This window comes from Branchiostoma belcheri, unplaced genomic scaffold, assembly GCF_001625305.1.
Source record: "Branchiostoma belcheri isolate BF01 breed outbred unplaced genomic scaffold, Haploidv18h27 scaffold11, whole genome shotgun sequence".
Classification (NCBI taxonomy): domain Eukaryota; kingdom Metazoa; phylum Chordata; class Leptocardii; order Amphioxiformes; family Branchiostomatidae; genus Branchiostoma; species Branchiostoma belcheri.
The window spans coordinates 3,276,711-3,301,959 of record NW_017802491.1 but is presented as its reverse complement, the minus strand read 5'-3'; the positions used below and the strand labels follow the sequence as shown (position 1 = coordinate 3,301,959).

Below are 25,249 nucleotides of genomic sequence, written 5' to 3'. Positions count from 1 at the left end.
AAGGAGGAAATAAAGATCACATTTTTAAGATGATCAGCCTGTCAAACAGGTGGTCTCAGCAGGATTTCACACTTTGTAATTGTGTTATAATAGGGAAGTTAGACAATATGATTTTGAATTACAAACCAACTCTGCAAATGCCTAGTGTCAAACCTGATGGTTACCCAAAAAGTGAATATGAAACTTCTATGAAAGTTACACCTAAAACATTAAATGTCTCCAAAGCATTCACCACTCACATAGTACTCCCCGCTGTAGAATCTGGACTGCAGAGTGCGGAGGATGGCGTCCTCTGTCAGCGGGCCGGCCAGGTGGATCAGGTCCGTCATGTGGGAGAACCGGCCTGGACTGGACTGGCTGCACACAGACGCTCGCCGAGAACCTGGGCAAAATTGATAAACAAAAAAAACATTTAAACTGTGAACTGCACAATCATAATTGTATTCTATCCTTCAGTTTCCTTAGAACCAAAGAAACATAAAAACCTTTACAGTAGTCTACGGTACCAATTTGTAACTCTTTTGACAATACTGCACATCCTCTAGACTTGTTCCACTCACTCTCACTCACTATCTGGTTTATCGTCTGTTGTTCCCCAACTTCCGAGGGTTAGACATCCACACATAACATAAAAAATAGCTACTTACTATCAATCATCTGTCATTACTTCTAATTCATTAGCACTCAATTCTTTCTTCTGTATCTTGCCAAAATCTCAAATCCCTAGAGGTTGATCAATTCCCACGTGGCTATTTTTCCTGTTCATTTAGCACTCATTTAGCTCATTATGAACTGGTTAGTGAGTATATGGAAAGGATCATGGGGTAAGGGTTGTGTGAAATTGAAAACAAAAATTGTGGTATCAGAAAGAAATGCAGAAAGAAATTGGCCTTCACGTGCAAGCTATTGACATACAAGAAACTTTCAAAGTCTATCAATATTTTTCAAGAGTTTTTTCTAGTTTGTTTCTTACATAACCTCCTTGATTTCATTTGAGCAATTTTGAAAACAACAAAGCAGCCAACCACCAAAGCAATAGTCCTATACAGTTGAGTACATGTCCATGGCTCGTGATTTACATGTAAGTTACAACTATACAACGTCTTAAATTATGATACTATAACTTTTAAACTAGTTGTAGAGCCAATTCTTCTACATGATATCAGTTGAGAGAGAGTCCAAACAACAGACACAAACATCTCCAGGGGGGTGGAGGCCTCCGTCATCATGGTGCCCTCCAAAACAGGAACCTGTACTGCATCATTACCCAACCATCCAGTAAGGCACCTGTCCTGATGTTACCATTTACCACCCAACACTAAACACATAAACACTACACCAGCAGCAGCTGCACGACAAAGGTCAGACTGTTCAAGTAGGGTGGATTTGTTGATCTTGTATGTTCTGTAACAGAATGTGTGGGTCATACGTATTTTCTGACTCAAACAGCTGATGAAATAATCTGCAAAATGCTCAGTAACAATAACTAACATAACATTTCATCCCCTCACCTCTTCACTTGCAGATATCCCAGAAATATTGTATCTTTCAAAATACTGGCAACAACAATCATGTTTATCCTTTCAGTTCTTCATTTATGTCAAAGGATACAACTTGATAACGAAACTTCAAACCCAAGTATAGTGTCAAACATGTACAAACCTTACCTATACAGCACATGGCCTGTACATGTGATTGTCCAGTCCACATGATTCACTGCTCCTCAACATCATTTCACATCACAACATCTACACAACATCTATTAAAGCAAGCCCTTTCTGGAGTGGACCGACCTGCTTCAGTTCACTCTCCACAATCCAATCAGTCTTTCCAGCATATAACCAAGACTCAATTAAGAAACCTTGGTGACTCTTCTAAGTTCTTACAGAAAGGAATTCTTGTGTTTACGTCTTGGGGAAACTCAGAACACTTAGCATAGTACCCCTAACAGGAAGGAGACGTGTAAACAGGATGAAATGGCTGGAACGTTGATAAGTTCATGTATGGAATGAACATTAGGGGGGAAGTATAAACATTAAGGAATAAAAAGAACCTACACTTCTGTTGGTAAAATTTCATTTAGTGTTTTCCATTATGGAGATGAAACAGATGACAAGATCCACTTAGCACCATGGAAACAACATGGCAATTGAATGGCTTTGCATGAGAAGGGATGATGGTAGATTTGGTAAAAAGTAGAAAACATTGTTCGTTTGATCCACCCAGGTGATCTGCCCTTAAGGTTAAGGTGCCTTTGGAATCCAATTTTCTCTTTGTCTGGATGTTGACCTTGGAAATGTTGCATGTTACACCCATCCCCTTCCTTTTAATAGAAGTGTGCATCTTGTCTCCAAACTTTAACTTAAGTTAAATGGAATCCCAGTATTTTGTCGATAATCAAATGAATATAAAGACAGTACAGGTCTGGACACCATGTTACAACTTAACAGAAGTGTTGAATACCTCTGCTAGACATACTTTGTCTCATTTAGTTCTAGTTTTAGCAAACTGTACTTGTGCAGTACAGTAGAATGATTCCCAACTACAGCTGATCACAAACAGCTCAAGTACGTAAGATGGACAGGACAAAGACCTAGATGACCTTGACCCTGGGGTAATGATTTGCACAACCTTGGGGTTTCTATTACAGCAAATAGTATCAGTTATTCTAATTAAACAAACAAACATACCAGAGCCTCTGTTCTGTTTATGTTTGTGCTTTGTATTCCTTTGAACCCCCTGATATGTCACACATTTTTGGTAATCCAAGTACCTAGCCAGAAGGTATAACTTGTAAGCACTGTCAAAGCTACCTTGGATGAAGGTGGGGGGGAGTTCTAAAGGAGCCGACATCACTGCCGTTGCACCTGGCACAATGGGACAAGTTTCCCATTGAAAGGATTCTGTATAACAGCAAATATGGACAGCCTTGGTGGCTTATGACCATGGATGAGTACAAACAGAACTACAAGGCTGGACAACACCCCTACAAAGGAACAAAAAGTGCTGCACTCTATCATTTATACTATTTTCCTTGTCTGTTATGATAATAATCTACATTAGAAAATCTGACAGCCTACACATTTGCAGTGGGTTTGGACTTAAGTCTTTTTTTCCCAGGTGCCCGGGGAAAAAGTCTGCTGATCTACTATCAAGCATGGTATGCACGACTACAAAATTGTCATCTGCTACATTAAGCTCCATATTGAAAGGCTGATCCCCAATATTTCCTGTTCTGTTCCCAGTAGTATTCAAATTTCTAAGGGACAGTCTGCTTCTACAGGCCTTCCTGGTCCATCCATAATTAAGTATATTGTGTCAAAAAAACTCTAATATCCTCCCTACACAATACTGGCTAATGTTACAGAGAAGAGACTTTTATCCTGTATGGGGTCCTCCCAGGTTGATCTGCTCAGGTCCCCACTCATGCATGGAATGTGCCCCAGTACCAGGGTCAGACCACAGTACTGACAAGGTCCATATAAACAACACACTTTCCTCTTGGTCTGTTTACAGGTTAGAGGAGAAGGTCAAGTTTTAGAGGTGGAGGCTTACAATCTGGGCAATCTGTACGGAGATTCCTGTTATAAGAGGAGGTGACGTTAATACTAGGGGCATGTGGGTCACGGGACAGTAAAAAGAACACCTGTTTCCAAAGCAGATTTTTAACATACTTGCTGTATTAGGTGTTTGGACAGGCTTTGCACCCTCAGCAATATCCAGGGTCAGTAAATCTCTATAATTAACCATAATCCTATTACCTGTCTTTGGCTGGTAGACTTTTTGTACTAACCATCATCCTGTGGATAAAGGTTAACAAATAATTTTTTTCATATTCTTTCATGGATAGAGAGTTTTATATGACCAATAGGATCTACAGCAAAGAAGATAAGATACAAAAGCTATAATTACACTACTTTGAAGTACTCACCTCTCCGACTAGACATTCTGGAGGTGCGACTTTTGGTGTCGTCCTCTCCTTTGATGCTGAGGGCTGAGCGGATGGATGCCAGCTCCGAACCCAGGGACTTCAGCTGCTCTCTCAACAGTTCAACATCATCTGAGGTAGATGCTGCATGGGAAGAAAATGAAACTTATCAATTATGGAATCAATAGATATATATCTGTCATGTTCTAAATATTAGATAGGTCTTCTTCTTCCAATTTTCCATTAATACCTTAGAGTCAAATACAAGAAGAATTGTAAGAAAAAAAGATAATCAGCAGGATGATTCAATTCAACTGTATCCATTTCTTAGTGATGAGAAAAAGGAACCGCTGATAACTCACAATGTAAATGGCAGAGATTCACATGTCACATGTGAATCAAACATATACAAAATAATGCGCATGATATTCAAGACTTCAAGTCATTTCCCTTGCCCAGACGGGCAAGATATGTGGAAGAAGCCTTTGTGTAAACCTTCAAACTTCTTGGCACAATTTCACACTCATCCAGTTCATCATCACTTGATGGATCCAGGACACAGCCTCCCCACATGACATAACTTATCACCCAGACATATCAAGTTCTAAAATTCTATCCCTAAAATCAATTGGGGAGGTCTTTATCTTGACCACCTCCTGCTATGAATCAGGACAGGAATGTCAGTTACTGGCAAGTTAATCCTGGGACAGATAGGCTTGATAAAGAGGTGAGGACAGGTTGGAAGGGTCATCACCTGGTTCCAAGGGGTTAGATAGTTAACAGATGTAAGGTCTGCCAATTAAGCTATTAGTAATGTCTATATGGTGCAGCCATGCATTAAAAGTTTTTGGCAAAGCTTGTGGAAGACAGCTGCTTTAGAATTCTTTCATAAACTCTGGTGACTTGCCAGACTTGTTAAGGTCCATTTGGAGTGCAGGCACAGAATACCTCTTTGTCCCAGTCATGCCTTATATATGCCTGATATATGCCTTGAAGTGATGAAATGCATTGTAATTTTTTTTACAGTTGACCTATGATATGGCAGGGTCAATCAGTACACTGGCCACCTGTATGAAATCAGAGGAAGGACAGACTCACAGAGATAGCTACATGTACAAAGTCCCTATTGATGGACGCCTCCACAGACCTGCCAGGACATATTCATGAGGAATTAGCGGCCAAACTGACCTTGAGTAAACCAATTTACCCCACATGATGGAGAGCCCACACCACCAAACATGACAGGACAGAGGTCAATGTGAAAGAACATGCTTGTGTAGCTGGAAAACATGACAATTCAAGCAGATGACTTGGTTCAAATGGAGCTTGCCATGACAGGAAGACTCCAGGATGATAAATCTCTGTATGCAGGATAACCTAGATAGCTGGACAGTGCTGATAAGGCCTTTTCATATCCCAGTAGTGCTTCAGGCAGGAAAAAGAAATTAGCATCTCAAACTCTGTCCTTGTGTTCAACAGTTGACCTGTGATATATCAAGCATATTTGAATGTATCCTATTCTGCAAAAGAGTCTCCTCAAGCAACCCTTGTGCAGTTACCAGCTGCTAAAATATAGCAATGACATTACAATGTTTAGTAGTCCACCTCATCTCAACATTTCATAGAACACTGAAACATCTTACTAGTTAGTACAAGCTATATAATAGATATCCCATGGTAGGCAGAGTGCGTTTACTGTCCTGCCTACCACCTATCAAGGGTTTTTAAGCCGTTCTGGGCTTCCAATCCAGTATGAAGAATGCCTAGTCAATACTACTAAACAAAGCCCTTCATTGTACATTTTGATTGACAGATTGTTATACTTGTGATCATGATGTGCTCATTGATTACACTAGATGAGTATGCTCTACAAAAGAGATAAAAGGATAATTTACAGACCCCATACTGACATCCAACGTAACAAACTAAGATCATAACCTATAATAAAGTCCACCTTGAATGAATTTGAAGGCTGTAATACCCCTGTCTTGTAACAGCTGGAATGTCAACTGTGCTTACTACAACCCCTCAGGTCCATTAGGGTTTCCTTTCTTCATTACCAGCAAATCACAAGGCCAACTCATCAATCCTGCTGTCTTCCCTCAGGGCAAAACCCCTGTTAGAACTTCTCAAATAACAACTGAGACTCATACACAAAGGAAGGATGGAAAGGAACTGTAGACTGTATATGCAAGAAAATATATCATTTTCACAATGTGCTTGGAAAGGACGAATACTTTTAACATTGCAACAATGCAAGGCAAATGTTATCAAAGCCCATCTTTCTGCTTTTATTAGTATACATTCAAAACAAATGGTTCAAAAGGCTATCCACCTGAAGTCATTAAGTTTATCCGGACCTGAAGGCTTAGCCTTAAGACAACAATTTTAGGACAAAGACTTTTTATTCCACCCTTAAGAAAAAGGTAATCCAGCATATTTGCCACCTGTGCAAGGTTGATACCTAGAGTCATCGCAGGCCCTTTGAAGTTTCCAGGTCAGGAAATGCAGATAATCATCAGTCTGAAGCCAATTGAGCATAGAAGAGAGTGCAGACAATGTGCACTTTTCAGTTGGAATGCTCTTTGGAAGAGGACAAATGGATAGCAAATGTGCTGAGGCTGATCATGAATTATAAAGGAATGAAAAACACACAAGGCTGGTATGCAGAATTTTTTATGATTCATCCCCTTAACTTACATGGATACAATGCACACAATTATGACAATAGCAAAGAAGGTACATGTTCTTGTATCAGTTAGCCTGTATCTAATACACTATACACCCATCCATGAATATACATACCTTGCTGCATATAACCATCCTAGTACAATCTGAATCAAGAAGTCTTCTGTTTCTACCAGTCTGTCTCCTACTTTAGTCAGCTGTTAGTAGATAAATAAACACTTGTCCTACTTAGCTGAGTCAAAAGTTACAGCTAGCAGCTGACATACATTGTACATGCAAGTGGTGCACAACATTCAGCTATACCACACACATAGCCGATTATCTGCACTAATGTGGCACAGGAAAAGTTCCCAACATCTATGATACACTGTGTGGGACATAATCTTTCTGGGAGCAATCATTAGGCTGGGGCAAGAAAAGTGGAAGTCCTGGATACGTGTAACAAAAGATCACAGCAATACAGCAGAGGACAAGGCAGCAAACTTTTCTTTTCAACATCACAGAGTACCCACAAGGTTAAACCATGCTGTAACATCAACACTATTGACCTAGAGTTACAAGCAATGTCACCCCAAATAAAGGGTCTCCAGTCCACTTGACATTCCGGATGCCTGATAGTTCACCAACACAACTTGGGAGGTACTGTGTGTGGTGCTGTAACTTCTCTAACAGTTCTAGCTACCCAACACAAACCTGGGGCTGTACAAACATCTTGACTGGCACTTTACTGCTTCAGCAGTACACCTGAAGCCCTACCCAACACAGAGGCACACACACCTGCACATGTCATGGGCTTTGTAACTTACAACAATCAACACCAGGTAAAGCCAACATTGAAGAGGCCCAGTGTTTAGGAGAGCTAACTCTATGTACAGGATATCTTTTTGAATCCAATGATTTGCAAGTGCTGTCAAGTTTGCTGATACAAGTGTATCAATCAACTATATAAATCTAATCATATTCATATCAACCATACACACTCACATAAACCTCCAGATGCCAGAACACCACCACTCTGTCAGTGCCAGGTTCCTTGGCAGAAACACAGACATCCAACATAATGACCTTGTAACAGGGTCAGATCCCAAAAATCCCTCCTGATGACCCAAGATGACCTGTTCATCCTTCGCTCATAACATTAACAATGGTACATGTATGCATGATTCAAGTGTTAGTTCAGCTGTGGTACCGACCCTGTATCCAGGACAAAAATACATGTGCTGGAGGGTATTACCGGGTATACGTAATTGCACTTTGTCATTCAGAGTCATCAGTAGCCTGGGTACCATCCAGATTTTTGAAACGCAACGCTCGAAAAAATCACTTTTTCGAGCGTTGCGTAGCAGCATATAGCGAAAATCCGGATGGTACCCAGGCTAAGTCATCAGACCATGTTTTTTGTGTTTTGGTGGTCATCAGGTTTGATATCATAATTACAATTACAACTTTGTCTGACTATGGAACAATATTAAGTTGAGGAACAAGTCCAATCTACCATCTACCTCAAATATGTTGCCATTCATTCTACTGGTAGCCATCATTGTACCTACAGTACACTAGTGTAGGTGGAGCCAAGGAACTAACAGAGTCCTTGGCCTTCGTGGGTCCACATTTGTCTCCAAACAGACATTTTCTGATTTCCACCTTTTGTGACTAGCTTACCCTTCTGACTTCAACAGAAAGATGCAAAGAGCGAGACCATTGAAGCTTAGGTCAACCTAATCCCAGTAGAGGCTGCCACGTCAATGTGAATAGCACACCCACTAGCTTTGGTCATAGATACACCACCGGAACAACTTGTTCAATTCTAATACATAGAGGTGACACAAAAAGCGCTGAACAACAGATCTAGAGGCAAAAGACTGTACAAATTGTTGACCCCAGTTTGTGGAATTTGCTTTCAAGAACTTCATTCAACACCCACAGATTCTGATCACCAGGTGGGTCCATTCTTTACCGGTAAATAGAAGAAGATGCCAGTTTTCTGCAGGTACTTAAGATAAGGCCAATATCTAGAAAGGTAAGAATAAGATGCACCAGAATGTGGACAGAGATATCTCTTACAAGTTCTACCCCCACAGCTTATAATCGACCCACTTACAAGGTTTATGAGAAATTGAGAGTAAATCATGACAATTTTGTCAGTATTGCTCCTTTTGTCTTATGTATAAAAATTGTTTGCTCCATCATGATTCATTGAGACCAGGAGACCTAAGTAAGGCTAAAGATCGCACAAAAGGTGCCAGCATCAAAGACATAGGGTTCAAGACTAGTGCTGAAGTTGTTTGATTCAAACACTTCCCTGGTAACCACAACTTCAAAACGGGCTGTTTTTCTTGTCAAAACCAAAGTTGTAAGATAATGTCTAGAAGGAAAGACCACCTGTCTAACTGAAGTAGCACGCTGTTGACTCAGACCACCAGGAGTCTATGCTGCTCCAAGGAAAACAACACCAAACACTTGTCAGAATGTAATTAGCAGTCTGGAGAGCCAGCCAAAAGAGTTCTGCCTGATACTGATACTACAGATCTAGGGGCAGTTGTCAGAATCATTAAAATCACAGAAATACCACAAAAGAGGCTCTGTACTACATCAGGAAGGGGGTGACTTAGTCATGCCCGTGAAGAGGAAATACCATACCCACCGCCGGAGAGCACATTCATTTGGTAACATGGAGAGCCCTTCAGACCTAATGGAGCCCCTTGACACTATGGACTTTAAAGAATTTGCACTTTTAATTTCCCTCAGAATTTCTTTTATGTGCCCCATCCAACCATGCAGGTCAAGTGACCAGGGGTGAGAGCTGCTGTCATCTGCCTTAGAACCTCTGCTGACACCTGAGATTTACCCTGTCAGACAAAAATCCCCTGCCAGGATGTTCTCCTGACATTAATGGTGCCCTGTAATGGTTCAAACACTTTCTTGAGCAAACTTTACGGAGCCAGAGAATAAAGAAAGGAACTTTCACACTACATGCTTCATGACTTATAGTTTACTCGGGCAGGAAGTTACAATATAGACTTTAGAAGGTAGGGTAAACAATGTTTACAAGCTACAACCAACTTTCTACCACTCAGTCACTCTCCCAGCTTCTAGGTCTGAGTTGGTGCATAACAAAGACCTCTACACCATTTATCTTCATTTCTACATCATACTGACCACAATGGCACAAACTGAATCTGATTTCTAGTGAAATAATTGCATTATATTAGATCTGCTGCACATATAAAGCAATAACATAAAAGCCATTGCAGCTTTTGTTGGCATCCACTGCCATGTTCATACTTTTAGAAGGGTCCAACTTTAAAAAAAAATCCAGTATCATTATAACTGCAGTTCAAGAATGACAATAAAACAACATTACCCAACATAGTTAACACTTTCTGCAACTGTGAACCCAGCCAAGCCTAAGTAGGTTGCACACACAGCCAGCACATTCCACCCTCTGTGGTACATGTAGGCAGGAACTATACTGATCTAGTTATCCCAGCCAGTGTAGATGGCAAGACAAAGCACCTGCTGCACCCAGCTTCTAACCAGCAGCCTGGATGGCTGGTTGGCTGTATGTGTGACAGACGTTTCAGCCACACAATACATGTACATAAGGGGATAGATATATGATTCCAGCGAGGCTGGAAACACCAAGAACACTATCATTTTGTGGTCCCCCCTCTGTGCTAGGGCCATCTGTCTGCTCTATATCCCTATGGCAACACAGCCCCAGCTCTTAACATTGTTTCATTGCTGCACAAAGGGTTTGCCACTTTCATTTCAATGTGGTTTTCTCATTACTCAATTGTATTTACCCCACTCTGGACACCCAGCATGCGCAGGAAGAGAAACTCTCTACCTGTAGAAGTGGAATTTACTACCATGATGTGGAAAGACACCTCGGTCCTCTTACGGTCATGCATTCATCGGTCTGAGCAATCTATGAATTTACTTTCAAACAAGAAAAGTAATCAAGTACAGCAATTTCCTCATTGTAGCTGCGCCCTTATCAGACAAATTAACTTACCCGGTATTCCCCTGCATGTAGTATGACCTGAATGCTGAAACTCAGACTTCCCTCTCAGTATTCTAAAACTACAACCTCGTACTGGCCTCATGTTACAGATGGACACCTGCTCTGCCTGTGAATAACACTTACTAGAACTAAATGACCAATAACCCAACAGGGCAGCAATTATGGCACTTTGGTAGGCTTGTCTCAAATCGTGCAGCAAAATGCCAGCTATTAGATGGATATTTAACACAATCTTTCCATTTCTTACAGCTAGCCAGTATTTTCTCATGCACTGCAGAGTAATCTGCTGTGCATGGACAAGAGGGGATAGTCAGATGTTCTGCAGCCTGAGTCAAGCTAAGATGTGAATCCCACCACAGGTACATAGAGATGGTTGGTAGTCAGGTGGATCAGAGTGGTGGATTGGTTTCACTTGTCAGGATTAGTCATCAAAGATGGGGGGTTAGAAATAAGCATAACCTCAAACACAGAAAGCCTCCGGTTTATACCTGGTACCTGCTGTCTGTCCCAACGACTCTCCATGCTTTATGCTCTAGATAATGAGTAAACATCATAGAAGTAGAGCAAGCCCTTGTGGTCAAGTGGCCAAAAACCACCCCGAGCATGGGGAAACCATAACCTACTTCATCCTAGACCTACATTGTAATATATGAAAGGGAGACATAACCACTCCTATCCCGTTTTCTGCTGACCTTCACAAGAAAATGTTGACTGGATTGAAGAAACAAAAAGGTAAAGCAGCCACAATGCCTGTATCTCTACCATTTCTAGGATTCTGGTAAATAATGTTGATATTTTCTCTGTAACTAGATAACAGGAACAAACAAAACTAAGATGTTTTGTCCACATGTGCAAACCTGCATGGAGTAGAGTTTTACCTGTCATTCAGCCATGCTGATAGAGGGCTGATTCTGGAGAGTGGATCTGAGGAAAACAACTCATCCATCACATCACCTGTCAATCAAACCTGAAGTCTTCTTCCTCTCCATTCAGGTTCAGGCATGGCAGAACAGTTTGTATACAGGGTGGGGAACTTTTGTTTCCCAGCTTAACAATGAGGACCAATAATCTCAAGGTTTACCATAATATACCGCATTGAAAGTTCAGAGGGAATATACAACAAAAGGCTCTAATTTGCAGATGTTGGAGGCAGAAACAAATTTGACTACAGACAGGAAATATCATAATGAAATTGTTCCTTCTGAATGATGGGACTGTAAAGCACAAAGCTCTTTCACTGTACTTGTAACCAGGTATTTACTGAACTTGTGACCAGGTATGCAGTGGTTCTATACCACCTGACCCCTGCACCACAGCTTTATTTATGAACCTCCTGCTATGCATGAGGTAACATTTTGGTCCATAAAATGAGCAACAGACCTTCTGCTGACTTCATTATCTAATCCAATAATAAAAGAAGGGCTTCACTAAAGTGCCCCAATCCTCACTAGTTTGGGGTCAATAGCCCCCCTCCTACTGTGACTGTTTACATGGGCCTGTATGTGTGAAGGCTACTGTCTGAAGGGGCAAGACTTTCCTTCTACTGAGCATGGTTTCCTTTCTATATGGAACCATATTGTCCTCAACCTTTGCCCTAGAATATAAATGACCCCACTACAGGGTGACAGCTATGGTAGAGTGAGCCTATATAGTACAAACTCCCAGAAGGTACTTGAAGAATGGACCAACTTTAATTTAGAAACCTTCTCAGTAGGGGACAAATCTGCTCAGGACATGACATCCCTGTAAAATGAGTACAACACATGACTGACATTTGCAGGGCTTCACAGCTAATTTAGAAGATGGCAGGTGGTCAGTTAGGGTTTCCTAGTGGCCTGGACAAGGTTTTCCCTGGTTTTCATACACATGCAAATTTCTTAATCTGGCAGGTGAACAGAACAGTTGTACCATGGAGCTTATGATTTGCTCTATGGTTGTACAGAGGAAGGCATATGGGTCAGATGGCTGTCAGAAATTTGGAAAACCTGCAGCCATGCATTTGCTATTTGATTGTTGGTCAGTACAATCATTGAACACCAAAACCAACCAACTGAACATGGAAGTCTATGAAAAGGTCTGTTTAAAAAATATGATCCAATAAACCATAGCCCTGTACAAGCACGTTGACAGGCAATCATTGTAAAATGCCCACTATAGATTGGTTCTTGTTGATACTATCCTGGTGCTTGTTGATACAATCCAGGTTATTGTTTGAATGTTGACACTTCATGTCCTGTTATGCATTGATTAGTGTGAAGGCTATGCTGTACAACTGATTCTAAAAGAAGGTGTAACATGCTGGTAAAAAAGATTTAGGACATCATCTCTAAGAAGACAATAAAGGCGATAGTCTCCAGTATAATTAACCTGATTATACCATCCTCACCACAGGTCCATTTTTCATGACCATTTGTCTGCATGGATTCCCAACCATTTCCATCACCTCACAGGTTTCTATGAGGAAATGTGAGCTGCTGGCTTCCAAGAGAGAAATTGGCTAAATTGTTTCTCCACGCCCTGTCCTGAGACCCCCATTACTAGGAGCATGGAGAACAGGATTTAGGCAGAACATACACAACAACTTCATTTTAACAGATGGAATTCAGCATGTCCTGTTATTAATGTCATGGCATGGCATGTACACCTGGGTATCTGGTACAGACATCAGTCACACATCAGTTACACATCCCTAAACAGTGATGGGAAACTGGAGAAACTATTATCCCACCAGACAGAAGCACTACAATTTCCAGAACTTTCTGAATTTCAAAACAAAAGGCCCACAACAAGCAAGGCCACCATGTGGTACATCTTCTAAAAGTTTCAAACATGTTAACATTTGAATGGACAAAAGCTGATAGACTGCAGCCCTATTTTTGGAGCCAAGGATAAAGCTACCTGCTGTGCTGTCTTCTGTAAGGTCCTAACCATACAAATCTGATCCTGCACCATCAGACAAATTTCACAGAAAGGGAGCTTGAGCCCTACTGTTTCTATATTTGTCCTGTCACCCTTTGAAAGCATTTTAATACTGAGCCAGGGAAATGTTAGGGTGAAACTTACTGAATTGTGTAGCCAATTTGATACAGTAACGTGGGTCAACAGGCTGACATTTTGAATGCTTCTGGAATCCTGATCGGTAACTGTAAATACTGTTCATTCCTTACCGGTAGTTTCATTTATGCTTCACAGATGATTTTGCCTGAAGCTCTCTGGCAATGTAAACATACTACAGAAAAATGGAAGTGTTATTTTTATCCATTGTTGAAAAGCTTTGCCATATAAAGACTGAACGTAACATGATCACTAACTTACCATTTGATTAGTGTTTTTAGTGTTTGAACAATGTAATCAACTTGACTAGCATACTATCATTTTCCTTCCATGGAATGGCTGACTATGGCACTATCTTTATAGTTGTCATTTCTTCATAATTGCCTTCCTGTAAGATACAATGTGAGAACAATAAAATTTAGACCAAATTGGGTCATAATACCTGTGGTCACCCCTACATACCAAGTGACTGACTCAAAACTAAAACCTGTAAGGTAAAGAATATTCTATTACATGTATATCTGGAATAAGTACTTCCTATAAAATGACTGGTTTAATTTCATGTTAACGGGTTCATTAAGTTTTGCACCATTCTGAGAGAGGTAGACATTATCACTGACAATTGTTATACAAAAATTTATGCCAGACCGAACAATAGATTGGAACTGTTTTGTTATCAGATTGCACTGATAGGTTTTACTATAGTTTATAGCTGTAACACCTGACACACTAGTTTATCTGATCACAATTTAGTACAGTAAAACACCAGAAACAGTGTCCATCCCGACCAATTACTCGTTCCCATGGGGTTGTATTTACAACATTTCTAGCCACATGGGAAAAAGACTTAAAATAGTACTAGCCAACAGAATCCACAAGTATATAAACCAGTTCATGTTTAAGACTGTATTGGTAGGTTTGTTTAAACAAATTACAGTCACATGAGCAGTCCTTCATGGAAACACTCCTGTGGGTCAGAGTTTAGACAGGAGAAGCTGTTATTATGAATGACAGGTCAGGCAGACCAATTAACCTGTATCAGAGCAGACTTATTACTGCAGTTTCCACAGTTTGAACAAAACTCAACCATTCACACTAGAATTGATCTCGCTCCCACAAAAGACGGTATTACAATCAGCCACATGGGCGGCACATCACAGACACTGACAACCTAAGGCCAGGCTTATCCAGGGTGGCTTCCAGTAGTGAAACGCATGCAACAATGTTACATCGTGACCCCAGTGGCAAATACACAACACAAGCAGTATACCTTTCTTCCCAGTGTCCTCCAGCAATTTCAGCTCGAAGAAGTACTTATCCAGAAGGAAGCTCTTGTTGTAGCTCATTTCTGGGTAGACAACAGTCAGTTAACAACAGCAAGAGTGTGACATCACAGCAGCATGTTCCCCTTGTGTGTGGAAACACAGGCCAGGTAACTGAACACTCTGGCAATTGACTGCACAAGTGACTGATAACTGGGCAGGCAGGCAGGCAACACACCCACCACCGCTCATTTGCATGACACAGCTGAGTGGCTGGGGGTGTGATTGGTGGGTTGACAAAAATACACAGACAATCCACATCCAAGGAGAATGAATGAAACCTTTATTAATGGCATTTTCAACACTGGAATATGGTGAAGGTTGACCTTCAGTGTAAAACATGGCTAAGAAGTGTCAACAAAATAACAATATGCTCTAACTTCTAAGAATTTCTGCCTACATTACAAAATGACACCAAGGCAAGATTATTAATATACATACTATTTGAAGAAATGGACATGATGTATATTACACCAACATTGCCCAAATACACACCGTATCATATTTACAAGACATGTACCTTTAGAGAGAATAATATACATGTAGGTTAAAATACTATCTATCTAATGGTAACCCTTTCTACGTACCTACCTTTTCTACATCTCTCTACAACATAAAAGCCCAAGAAGGAAGAGACTTCCTAGGCTAGAGTAAAACCATCCCACTAACTTGTCCCTACAGGGCACGAACCCTGGGAACAGTACACAGCCTTTGTGTAAATCACTGCACCAGAAGCATTGGGCAAACACCTGAAGTGTACAAGAAACTGCCGTGCGGAAGTACAACCCTACTGAGTCTACAGCAGCCCATTGGCGAGCGGGCGTGCATGGCATGTCAGCACGGGGCTGCACCAATACTCCCCTGCAGAGATGTCTCATGGGTAACAACCATACAGGGATGGTTTATGGCTAAGCCCCTTTTAGTCTCAATGGCCTGCTTCTATTTTCCCTGCAGGTAAATTAGAAAGGACACACACGTCACTGAAAGGGGAGTTACCTGGGAAGGTGGAACATTCTCTGGGACAAGGGGTCAGAATTCACAACCTGGAAAGATTGGACGTACAGTCCGTGTAATCAGCAGAGGACAGGTGGATTCACACCTGTGCAACCTCTTTCATCACCTGTTGTATATTATTCAGTTGTGTAGATGGAGAAGGAAGCAGGGCTCTGTCATCTAAAACTTCTATAACATGGGTCAGAAGTACCAAGTAGCAAAGCCAGTAAAAATAACTCAGGAGTCAACTCATTATTTGCAAGATCTGCGTAAAAATCTGGAACATTTTTTTAACATCTGGAACATTGCTGTCAACTCTCTACTTGCTTGTAGAATAGTTATTGGCCAAAGTTAGACTAAATGAAAATTCTCCTTTAAAACGACGTAACATTTGTTACTTTTTTGCTGAAAACTGTTTAACAGTCTTGCTTTTTTCACTCATCGCACCAATTACTGAATTCCATGTTTTCAGATGGGAAGTCAGGCATGCCGCAAAAATCATCCTGGGTTTGTTTGCCCCTGATTTTGTAAATGTTTACATGTGACCCAACCATGTTACCTCATAGTCAAAGGCAGGTTCACACCTGTGCCTCTCTTTCAACAGGTATGCTCTTGAGTACACGTGTGCACTCAGACCCCCCACTTTCACTCCCATGACCATGCATGAAGACTGGTCAACAGCTATCAACTATCCTTAACATTCCTGTTTCAGTTAATCCTACCTGTAGAGCATATAAATTCCTTTCATTCAATCATTGAAAGGAAGCAGAAAGACATTAATTCACATACACTCTACATGCAATCAAACTCAAAGAAAACAGCTTGGTTTCCTACCATGATCCAAACAAACTACCTTAGAGCAAATTACAGCACGGACCACACAATAGGTGATGCCTCCGTCTTATCAATGATGACTCTTATCTTAACTGGCTAATACAATAGAACGCTTTTTTGCTTGAGGAAATGATCATGTCCCAATCAAATTTTGAACAGAAGTTTAATGACAAGATAGGATGATATCATCTACACAACAGAATGTCCTCTGCTAGTGGTGTTGGTAATTAAACATACAAATGTACCTTTATAACAACTGAGAAGAAAGGATAAGTCAATAACTATGTATTGGTGATGGTAAACAACATAACAAGGCTTGAAGTGGTGATACATCACTTGGAAGATGAATCATACCCAGAGGCATTTTTTGGAGTGACAAAATAATCTGCCCCTGGATATACTTTCCAGAGCAACTGTTACTCAGAGCAGACTCCCTTTTAGCCTGAAAGCTTTCATATACTGTAGACTAACCATTAGCTTCTCAGGAATCAACATGACGTGGGGGTTGTGTGGTAATGTGTTGTGGTAAACAAAGAAGAGGAATTCTTCAGGTTTATCAGGTCTGTTTTTCTGTTTACTGTCCTGTTCTACCTGCACAGGACATACTGCTGACAAAGTTACAGTAACTAATTAAATAAGAGTAGGGGTCACCATCCATCAACTTTTCCATTAAACTGTGGCATTCTTGCCTCTATGTGGTAGGCTGTCCGGGTCTGTTGTGTTAATGTAATTATTTAAAAAAAACTATATATGTAATCTTACTTCTCATACACATACCTCAGCCACAATACAATAATTAGAGATTGCATCTCTTACATTTTGCAGTGTTTATTCAAAACAGCACAAACCCATTGTGTAGAATGCGAGAAGGAACGATACAAACACATTCGTCACCCACAACCAAAGGCTAAATTCCTTGGGTGCAAAACGGAATCTTGCATGGTTTCCTCTCTAGACTGCTAATGATCAAGAATGTGCATACCAAAACTTTTCTGGACTGTGAATGTTGACAACTGCCTTGTTACAGAATGATGAATTAGGTGTAACCAGATTAAACTCTGGAAAAAAACATCACAGGACACACCACAGTCACCCTTATTTCAAAGGGTCATTACGTAATAAAGCTCTCTAAACATCAGGGGCTTGCTAATTGATAGATAACAAGTTTTCTCATAACATTTCAAACCCACAAAAGATAGGTCAAATATAATGTAACTGTATCTGAAAATGAGGTACCGGGGTAACCATTGTTCTGATATGAATAACACTGTCGACAGTGACATTGATTCGATAATACCATTTGACAAAAGGCTATTATATGTCCTTTTTACCCCTACTTCTTTAACGGCTTCCGTCCACATTGTGTAACAACCCATCACAGGTATTAATCACCTGGTGTGCATCACTGCACACCTCACCTGTACATTCTTTCAGTATGACTTTTGCCACCCGACTTACTCAGTTACTGGCCGTTACTCACCCAACCAGCTCTGTATTGGAACATTTCATAGGGACAACCCTAACAAAAAGGGTGGGCGAGCAATCGTCCATTTTTCTGGAGCAGAAATCATTAGCTAAAGACAGGAAATAACATGCCCATTCTGCAAAATGAAAAGGTTGTTGGCTTGTTAACCTCATTACCATTTACATGTACTGTCTACTATTTTGCCTACATTGTACATATGCAATGGTCATAAACATGAATTGTCATATAAAATTCAAAAGGGAAAAGATGGCCTTTTTTTTTTACATTCTGCAACGGTTACACCTAAAGTCATTTTATATGTACATGTAAGAAACCACAATACTCCAAACATTGTGTAGCATACAACCGTAGCTGTACTGTTGTTGACCATTGTTCCTTCACAGATCATAGGGGCCAGGCTGTCAGACTTTGATCTTGCCTGACTGACAAGGCTGGTGGTTCAGACAGGAGGTGTGTTTATAGTATTATGTCAGGTATGTCTGGACTAAAACCTACTCTACCAACAACTTCCCACAGCTGGCAACATTTGCCCTCCTACTCACCCTGTTCAGCCCAGACTAGAATATTTTTAAAAGAGAAACTACAGATCTCAATAACGTTATATCACAAGACAATCAGGGAAATAGCCCATCACCAGACAGATCAATATATTTTTATAGGTGGAAACGTTAAAGTTACTGAGGCATGAAACAATGTCAAAGGCGAGGCAGGAATATCTGGGAGCCATGACCTAAACTGCTAATGTGTTCATCCATCAGACTGACAGGCACATCTGTAGCCTGTACCACCCTAAAACGTGCTGATGTGTGCTGTGAGCTTTAATCATAACACCAAATTTCTTGTGTTCAGAAGCAAATTAAAAACTCTGACTGTATCTATGGGTATCTTTGGAACACATTTTATGAGGCAAAAAGTAGGCACGAAATCAGTGGGGAAACTTAATCTCAATATGCATTTTTGATGTGATTGCAATTTAGGAAACAGAACAATACAGACATTGAAACAATATAGATATATATTTTTTTAAGCCAGTGTTCAATATAGCAGTAACAACCAATTGCCACAATTTATGCTAGATGCGCTTGTCAGCCTAATCTATTATTCTATAGATCCTCTGGGCAAAAACTGCACCACCGTTTCTACAGGAGTGGAAATGATCCTTCCCAGTCAGACCCTAATCACATCAGCCTGACCAATGCATGGCTGCCTCCTCTATCACAGCCAATCAAAACACACTTTAATGGTTACCGGAGCCATATAGCAATAGCTGGCAACAAAATGGATGGTAATCACTTTTAGACGGCCCAGAAATTGAACCACTTGTTCTTCCAGCATCAATTTCGGATGGCAACATCATTAGGGAAGAAAATAGCTATGTGATGCCAGGTCAGGGGGGAAATAAAACAATATAGAATTTCCAGCAGGGTATATGCTTCATCAAATTGTTAAAAGTAAGAAAGAATCAAATATGTTTGGTAACGCCATAGTTGTAAAATCATATGCTGCACAATGGATTAGTCCGTTACGTACTTAATCTTTCCCATCATTCACACCAGACATTTTGTCAAAAATCATTGACATCTTCATCCATGACGCCTACTATAGATGGAGTCAGTCAGTTACCGTAATCCAGTTATTGATCTCTTCTCCAGTGAAACGTTTCATCTGGTAAGTAAGATTGATATCATTAGATTAGTTGAACTGGTGTGGATTCTCATCCTAACATGACAAGGAGGTTAAGTTACTGTATGCAATATTACAATATTATAGTAATATTGTTATACTATCAGTTTCTTTCCTGTGGCAGGAGCTAGATGGTCCAAACAAGCACTTGGAGATTATCACCTATACACCAAGAGGTGATTTTGCTGTTCAAAAGTTAAGGGTGTCAAGAAAAGAGTACTCCAAAGACATGTAAGAAAAACCTCTAATATGTAAAAGCAGTCCACTCCAGTAGTACACCATGGGTTTGTTTGCTCAGGTGCTCAGCTCAGATCAGAGCCTGGCAGATTTGATTGATTTTGGCCTTCTCCTCTGAAAGGCCCTCCAGTGTTGGACAGACCACATTTGAATTGCATTAGTATACTGTTCAATCCAACTGGAAAAGGCAAACTTGGGCAGCAGTACAGGAGCAGACACTTCAGATGAAATGGTCAAACAAATTATGGAGGAGTGTTTGTTAAACAGTTTTGGCCTGGCACCAGCATGAGGTAGGCAGACTTTGGGGCTTCTGTTGTGTTGACTGAATACATGCTTCATGACCATCCACAGATCTCCCCTGGTAGTAAACACACAACATGTTCATCATGCCATACATGCCATTACTAGCTAGTTGGAATGGTACATACAGTGCAGAGCTGAAATGTATGTATAGATTTTCTCAAGTGACACACATCACTAATTCATAAAAAGCTCTTTCATTCTTAAATTGCTATAAACTAAGATTCTGTAACACTTACCTACAGGTGCAATAACTTCTGCATGATGTAGCATCATAACAAACTTAACATGTAAAAGAAATGCAGAATTCATACTCAAAATATCCATTGAGAAAACATAGTGCATTCTCTCAGTATTGTCCATTCATTTTCCAGTTCCATCTGTCCATGTGTGCTATCCATGGTACTGAATGGCTGTCTGCTGTTCTCAATGCTCTGTATACCCAAGTGCCATGTTATATGGCCAATCAATGTAGCTGAAAATCACAATTATTCTTGGATCAATGGTCTGGTGCTGGATGGCCTAACTTTACGTGAACTGTGTTCTAAGCTAATTAAAGTAGACCAGAGCCAGGCAATAAATATTAATGCAGGTTGTTCCGGCTATAGAATGCCATCTGGCCAGAAACGTCTCCCCCAAAGCGTTAATGCTGTTATATTTTGCAGAAAATTTAAATTGAGATTGAGGTGGCAAAGTCAAATGCTTCTGCTCAACTTTGACCTTCCTTTAGTCCATCTGGGCTGCTTGTTAGCATCGTACGTCTCAAAAACAGTGTAACATCACAACTTAAAGCTAAAAAGTTACAAGTACAATGTAGGTATGTCTTTTCTGTGATATAAATACTTGCATTTTGTTTTCAGAATGAAGCAAATAGTGGATAAAAACATTCCTTATATTGTATTGTGTATATTCTATCAATTCATTAGGACATTATACCCAAAGGGGAAGGGAAGAGTTAGCTTAAAACCAGTAATGGTGACTTTCAGCAAAACTGTCTTTTTTAAGGTCACCATTTTTTTCTTTTTTGCGAGAGGGAACAGATTGCTTCAAAGTGACTCTCTGGATAAACTAACAAAATATGCAGAAACCTGCAAATTCATTGTGCCAACAGACATGTGCAGTGACATCAATAAACAGAATGTTATTCATCATTCCATAAAAGTTTTATGGTTCATTTATGCATTAATACTATTATCAGAATCTCATTTCATGCTTTGGTAAACACGATTACAACAGGGGACATTAGTGACCAAATAACTTCTGCAATGGACGAGAAATGCTTGTGATTTTCTGCCGTATAAATCTTTAATGACATGGGACTATGTCTAGGCTTAATACATGTGTTGATCATCTACATGTACTAATATATGACATTAGCTTTCTTCAGACTCAAGGGAAGAATGTGATCATGCTTTCAGTGGGATGTCGTCGGTAGATAGCAAATATTTTCATGCATATGATATTCTATAAAAAAGTAGTGCTTTTATACCATAACTTGAATATTCCTCATTACAGGACATTGGCATTCATGTCATCTTGACCATTACTATTTAAGTCAAACACTTTCCATATCAGTCTGGACATATGCTGATTTCTCCGGGTTGTAATGTCATCATTTGCCTGACATTAAGTCCATCAAGGTGCACCCATTTTGCAGCAACTCCCCCTGGGGTACTTAACTGGACATGCACTTGTCATCAGGAGGCAGTGGTAATGTGGCAGGCATGCCATTTCAGTGTCACAGGGGTCCAACAAGGACATCATCCGCTGCCATAACCGGCCTTAAAGTTAAAAGGTTGACATGAGGGAAATTCTCAGGTGGTGCCATTAACCCGTTACCATGGCAACTATGGCAATAACAGCTCTCCTGTCAGCCCCACAGCTACGTTCTATAAGCGGAATGGCACCTCAGGCAGGGCTACCTGCTGGGTTTAACAAACAAGTCTCTAGGCTAAAGAAACCTTAAGTAGATTTTGGCACGCAGCTTTTTGATGAAAACAACCTTTTTATAGAAACATCTCATAAAACATGTACTTACATGTCATTTCCTTATGAGATAAATGGGACACTCTTGTCTTCTCCTGAATTTTTAACCTGTTCATAGCAAAACTCAAATAAATCACAACTACCTATTAAAAATTTCCAGACTGAACTACAAAAGGGACATCACAAATGCATGACATCCGAGGATGTGAGATTTGCCAGACGTTAGCTTTCAATGAAAAACCAACACCTCAGAAGAGCATATGAGTTATTAGCACAATCACCCCCAAGAAATGCACTCTTGACCTTCTTTTTCATTCCATGATAAAATTGAATCCATGAGAAAAAATCTCCATGGTTCCAAAGTGATTACCCAACATTTAACACCACTAATCTACAGTCATAGATCTTGGGATGAACAGACTAGACAAATGGGTACATTTAAGAGTGGAAATTCTCACCTTCTCGAGAAGCCATGCTGAGTCTGACTATACCAGACTGTATTCAATGACACCAGACTGACATGCACTTTGTCTTCACAATTTATTATCTTCCAGCACACCAGACATACAGGGGATAGAATCGAGCTGATCCACTTGCAGGCTGTTACTGAGAACATGATGTCATGTGTCACTATGGCAACAACCTACTCCAATGATGTCCATCAATTTTTCCATGCTAATTGCAGTCAAAATAAGCGGCCTGTATGATTGTTGTCCTGGAAGCAGAGGTTTTGCCTAAACAAGGTAGCCTACACATACATCATGGAAAATATGTGACTTTACTTTAAGCCTACCCTTTAAACTTAGGTTTGTACCTAACCTCATATCTCCTAGTAGATCCATGCCTACAACAAGGAACTTCAAACAAACACAAGGGCAACCAGACCATCTATCTTCAATAGTCCAAAATGTACCACAACAAATTTCAATGTACTAGTGCAGTGATTCATCATTAATCTTTTTTTTTCAATTCATCCCAGTTACCCTAATAATATTCTTATCTCAAAACTCAGGCCTCTGTTGTTATTAGTGCCTCTGACTTTGAGAATTTTTTACCAGTTTGGTTAACACCTCTGGGACACAAGTACAATGACATCACCCCCTGAGGTATACTAATCACCAAGAACTGGCTGAGTTTGATACGGCTTGAACTGCCCACTTCTGACTGTACAAAGACAGCAGATGTAGATTTACACATGGGAATCTTTGCACAATAACAGTTAGGAACCTACATAACAAAACCCACAGTTCAATATAGGTCACCACAGGGTCAGCAGACAGAAGCCAAGCGGAATTCAATTAAAGATCAGGCAATAGAGGCGGCTGTGGTGGGTACTGGGTAATTGGGGTGCCCAGTGGTTGTCTTCAGGGACAGACTGGGTGGGTGAGACAGGGAAGAAGACTCCTGTAGACTGTCACACCTGGGAGGGATTACAGACTGGAGCCAGGAGTGCAGGATGGAGAGCACCTGTCCTGCTCCCAAGGGGTGGCAATATGCAGACAGAGTAACCCAGTTGGGGCAAAAATGTTGTTAAAAAGTTTGGTGGTAAAAACCTGAAATGTAACATTAGTAGTAGACTTGTTACAGGCTGAATTGACAGACTCATGTACAAATTGACAAGCTACAATGTATAACATAATTGATTCGCTTAAAATATCTAAGTTCATTCAAATCTTGGATCACAATACTGATAAAAACAATACAAAGAAGATTACTGGGTGTCTCCCTTAGAAGCACCATACTACGAGAAGTTGCCTAAAGATGATGTTACAGCTGTCTGAATAGAACAAACCTGGTAAAAAATTTCAAAACCTGTGGAATTAGTGTTATATATGCTGGATGCTGCTATAGAGATGACCACACTAGACCACGGCTTGGGCCAGACTGATCAGCAGAGACACAAGGTCCCTAGCTGTCCTTTATTAATTGACACCAGATGTGACACAAGTCCTACCCCCTACACTGGCCCCCCTTCACAAAAGGTGTCGTCCTCGACACCATATTATATATACTGAGGGGCAGAAAAACAAAAACAACTAAAAACAACGAACAGCAAACTACATCAAACAAATGCTACAGTGGCTAAACGCTAATCTATAACTAAAAGTGTTACCGCTGTAATAATAATGGCCACCGGAAAAACAACAATGATAATGGGTTTGAAATTGGGTCTATAAAGTAACAGGATGCTATTAATTAACTTGGCCAACAAAAAGCAGATGTGCACATGGTCTTTGGAATTTGATGGTAAGGGTAAGACGGACCGCTGCTATACAGTACATGTGGAGCACAATAATAAACGAACAGGCATAAACAATTCACAAACATACAAAACAGCACCTTCGAATTAGCACGGCGGCAAAGTTCGCATTTCCTCGCGTACTCCCTAGCATGGGGCAGTACGGGGACCTCCGGACCGTCACACAGCTACAGTGTGATCCGGGAATGCAAAATACACGATCTTCCTAGCAGAGTCGTCCCGTAGGCTAGCGTTTCTACTAGACAAGCATCATAATTCGCAAGAAACACAAAAACACAAAGGCTAATACATGATCTTCCTAGCAGGGTCGTCCCGTAGGCAAGCATTTCTACTAGGCAAGCATCATTTGCAAGTAACACAAACACAGGCTCAAGGCGGCTTGGTCGCTTCCCGTAGGCGTGCGAGCAAGGGCAAACATAGAAAACATCACATATTGTGCAACAAGTCAACA

General features: G+C 40.5%; 1 protein-coding gene across 1 annotated transcript in view; it reads right to left on the bottom strand.

The window, feature by feature from the left end:
• LOC109485931 (unconventional myosin-IXa-like) overlaps window positions 1–25,249 on the bottom strand; it is a 65,734-nt gene that overhangs the window by 20,453 nt on the left and 20,032 nt on the right. Inside the window, exons 3-4 of the mRNA XM_019789637.1 lie at window positions 3,932–4,072; window positions 240–382 (exon numbers count right to left, since the gene is read on the bottom strand). Of these exons, the coding sequence (XP_019645196.1) occupies window positions 240–382; window positions 3,932–4,072 (284 nt within the window). The remainder of the gene's footprint in view (window positions 1–239; window positions 383–3,931; window positions 4,073–25,249) is intronic.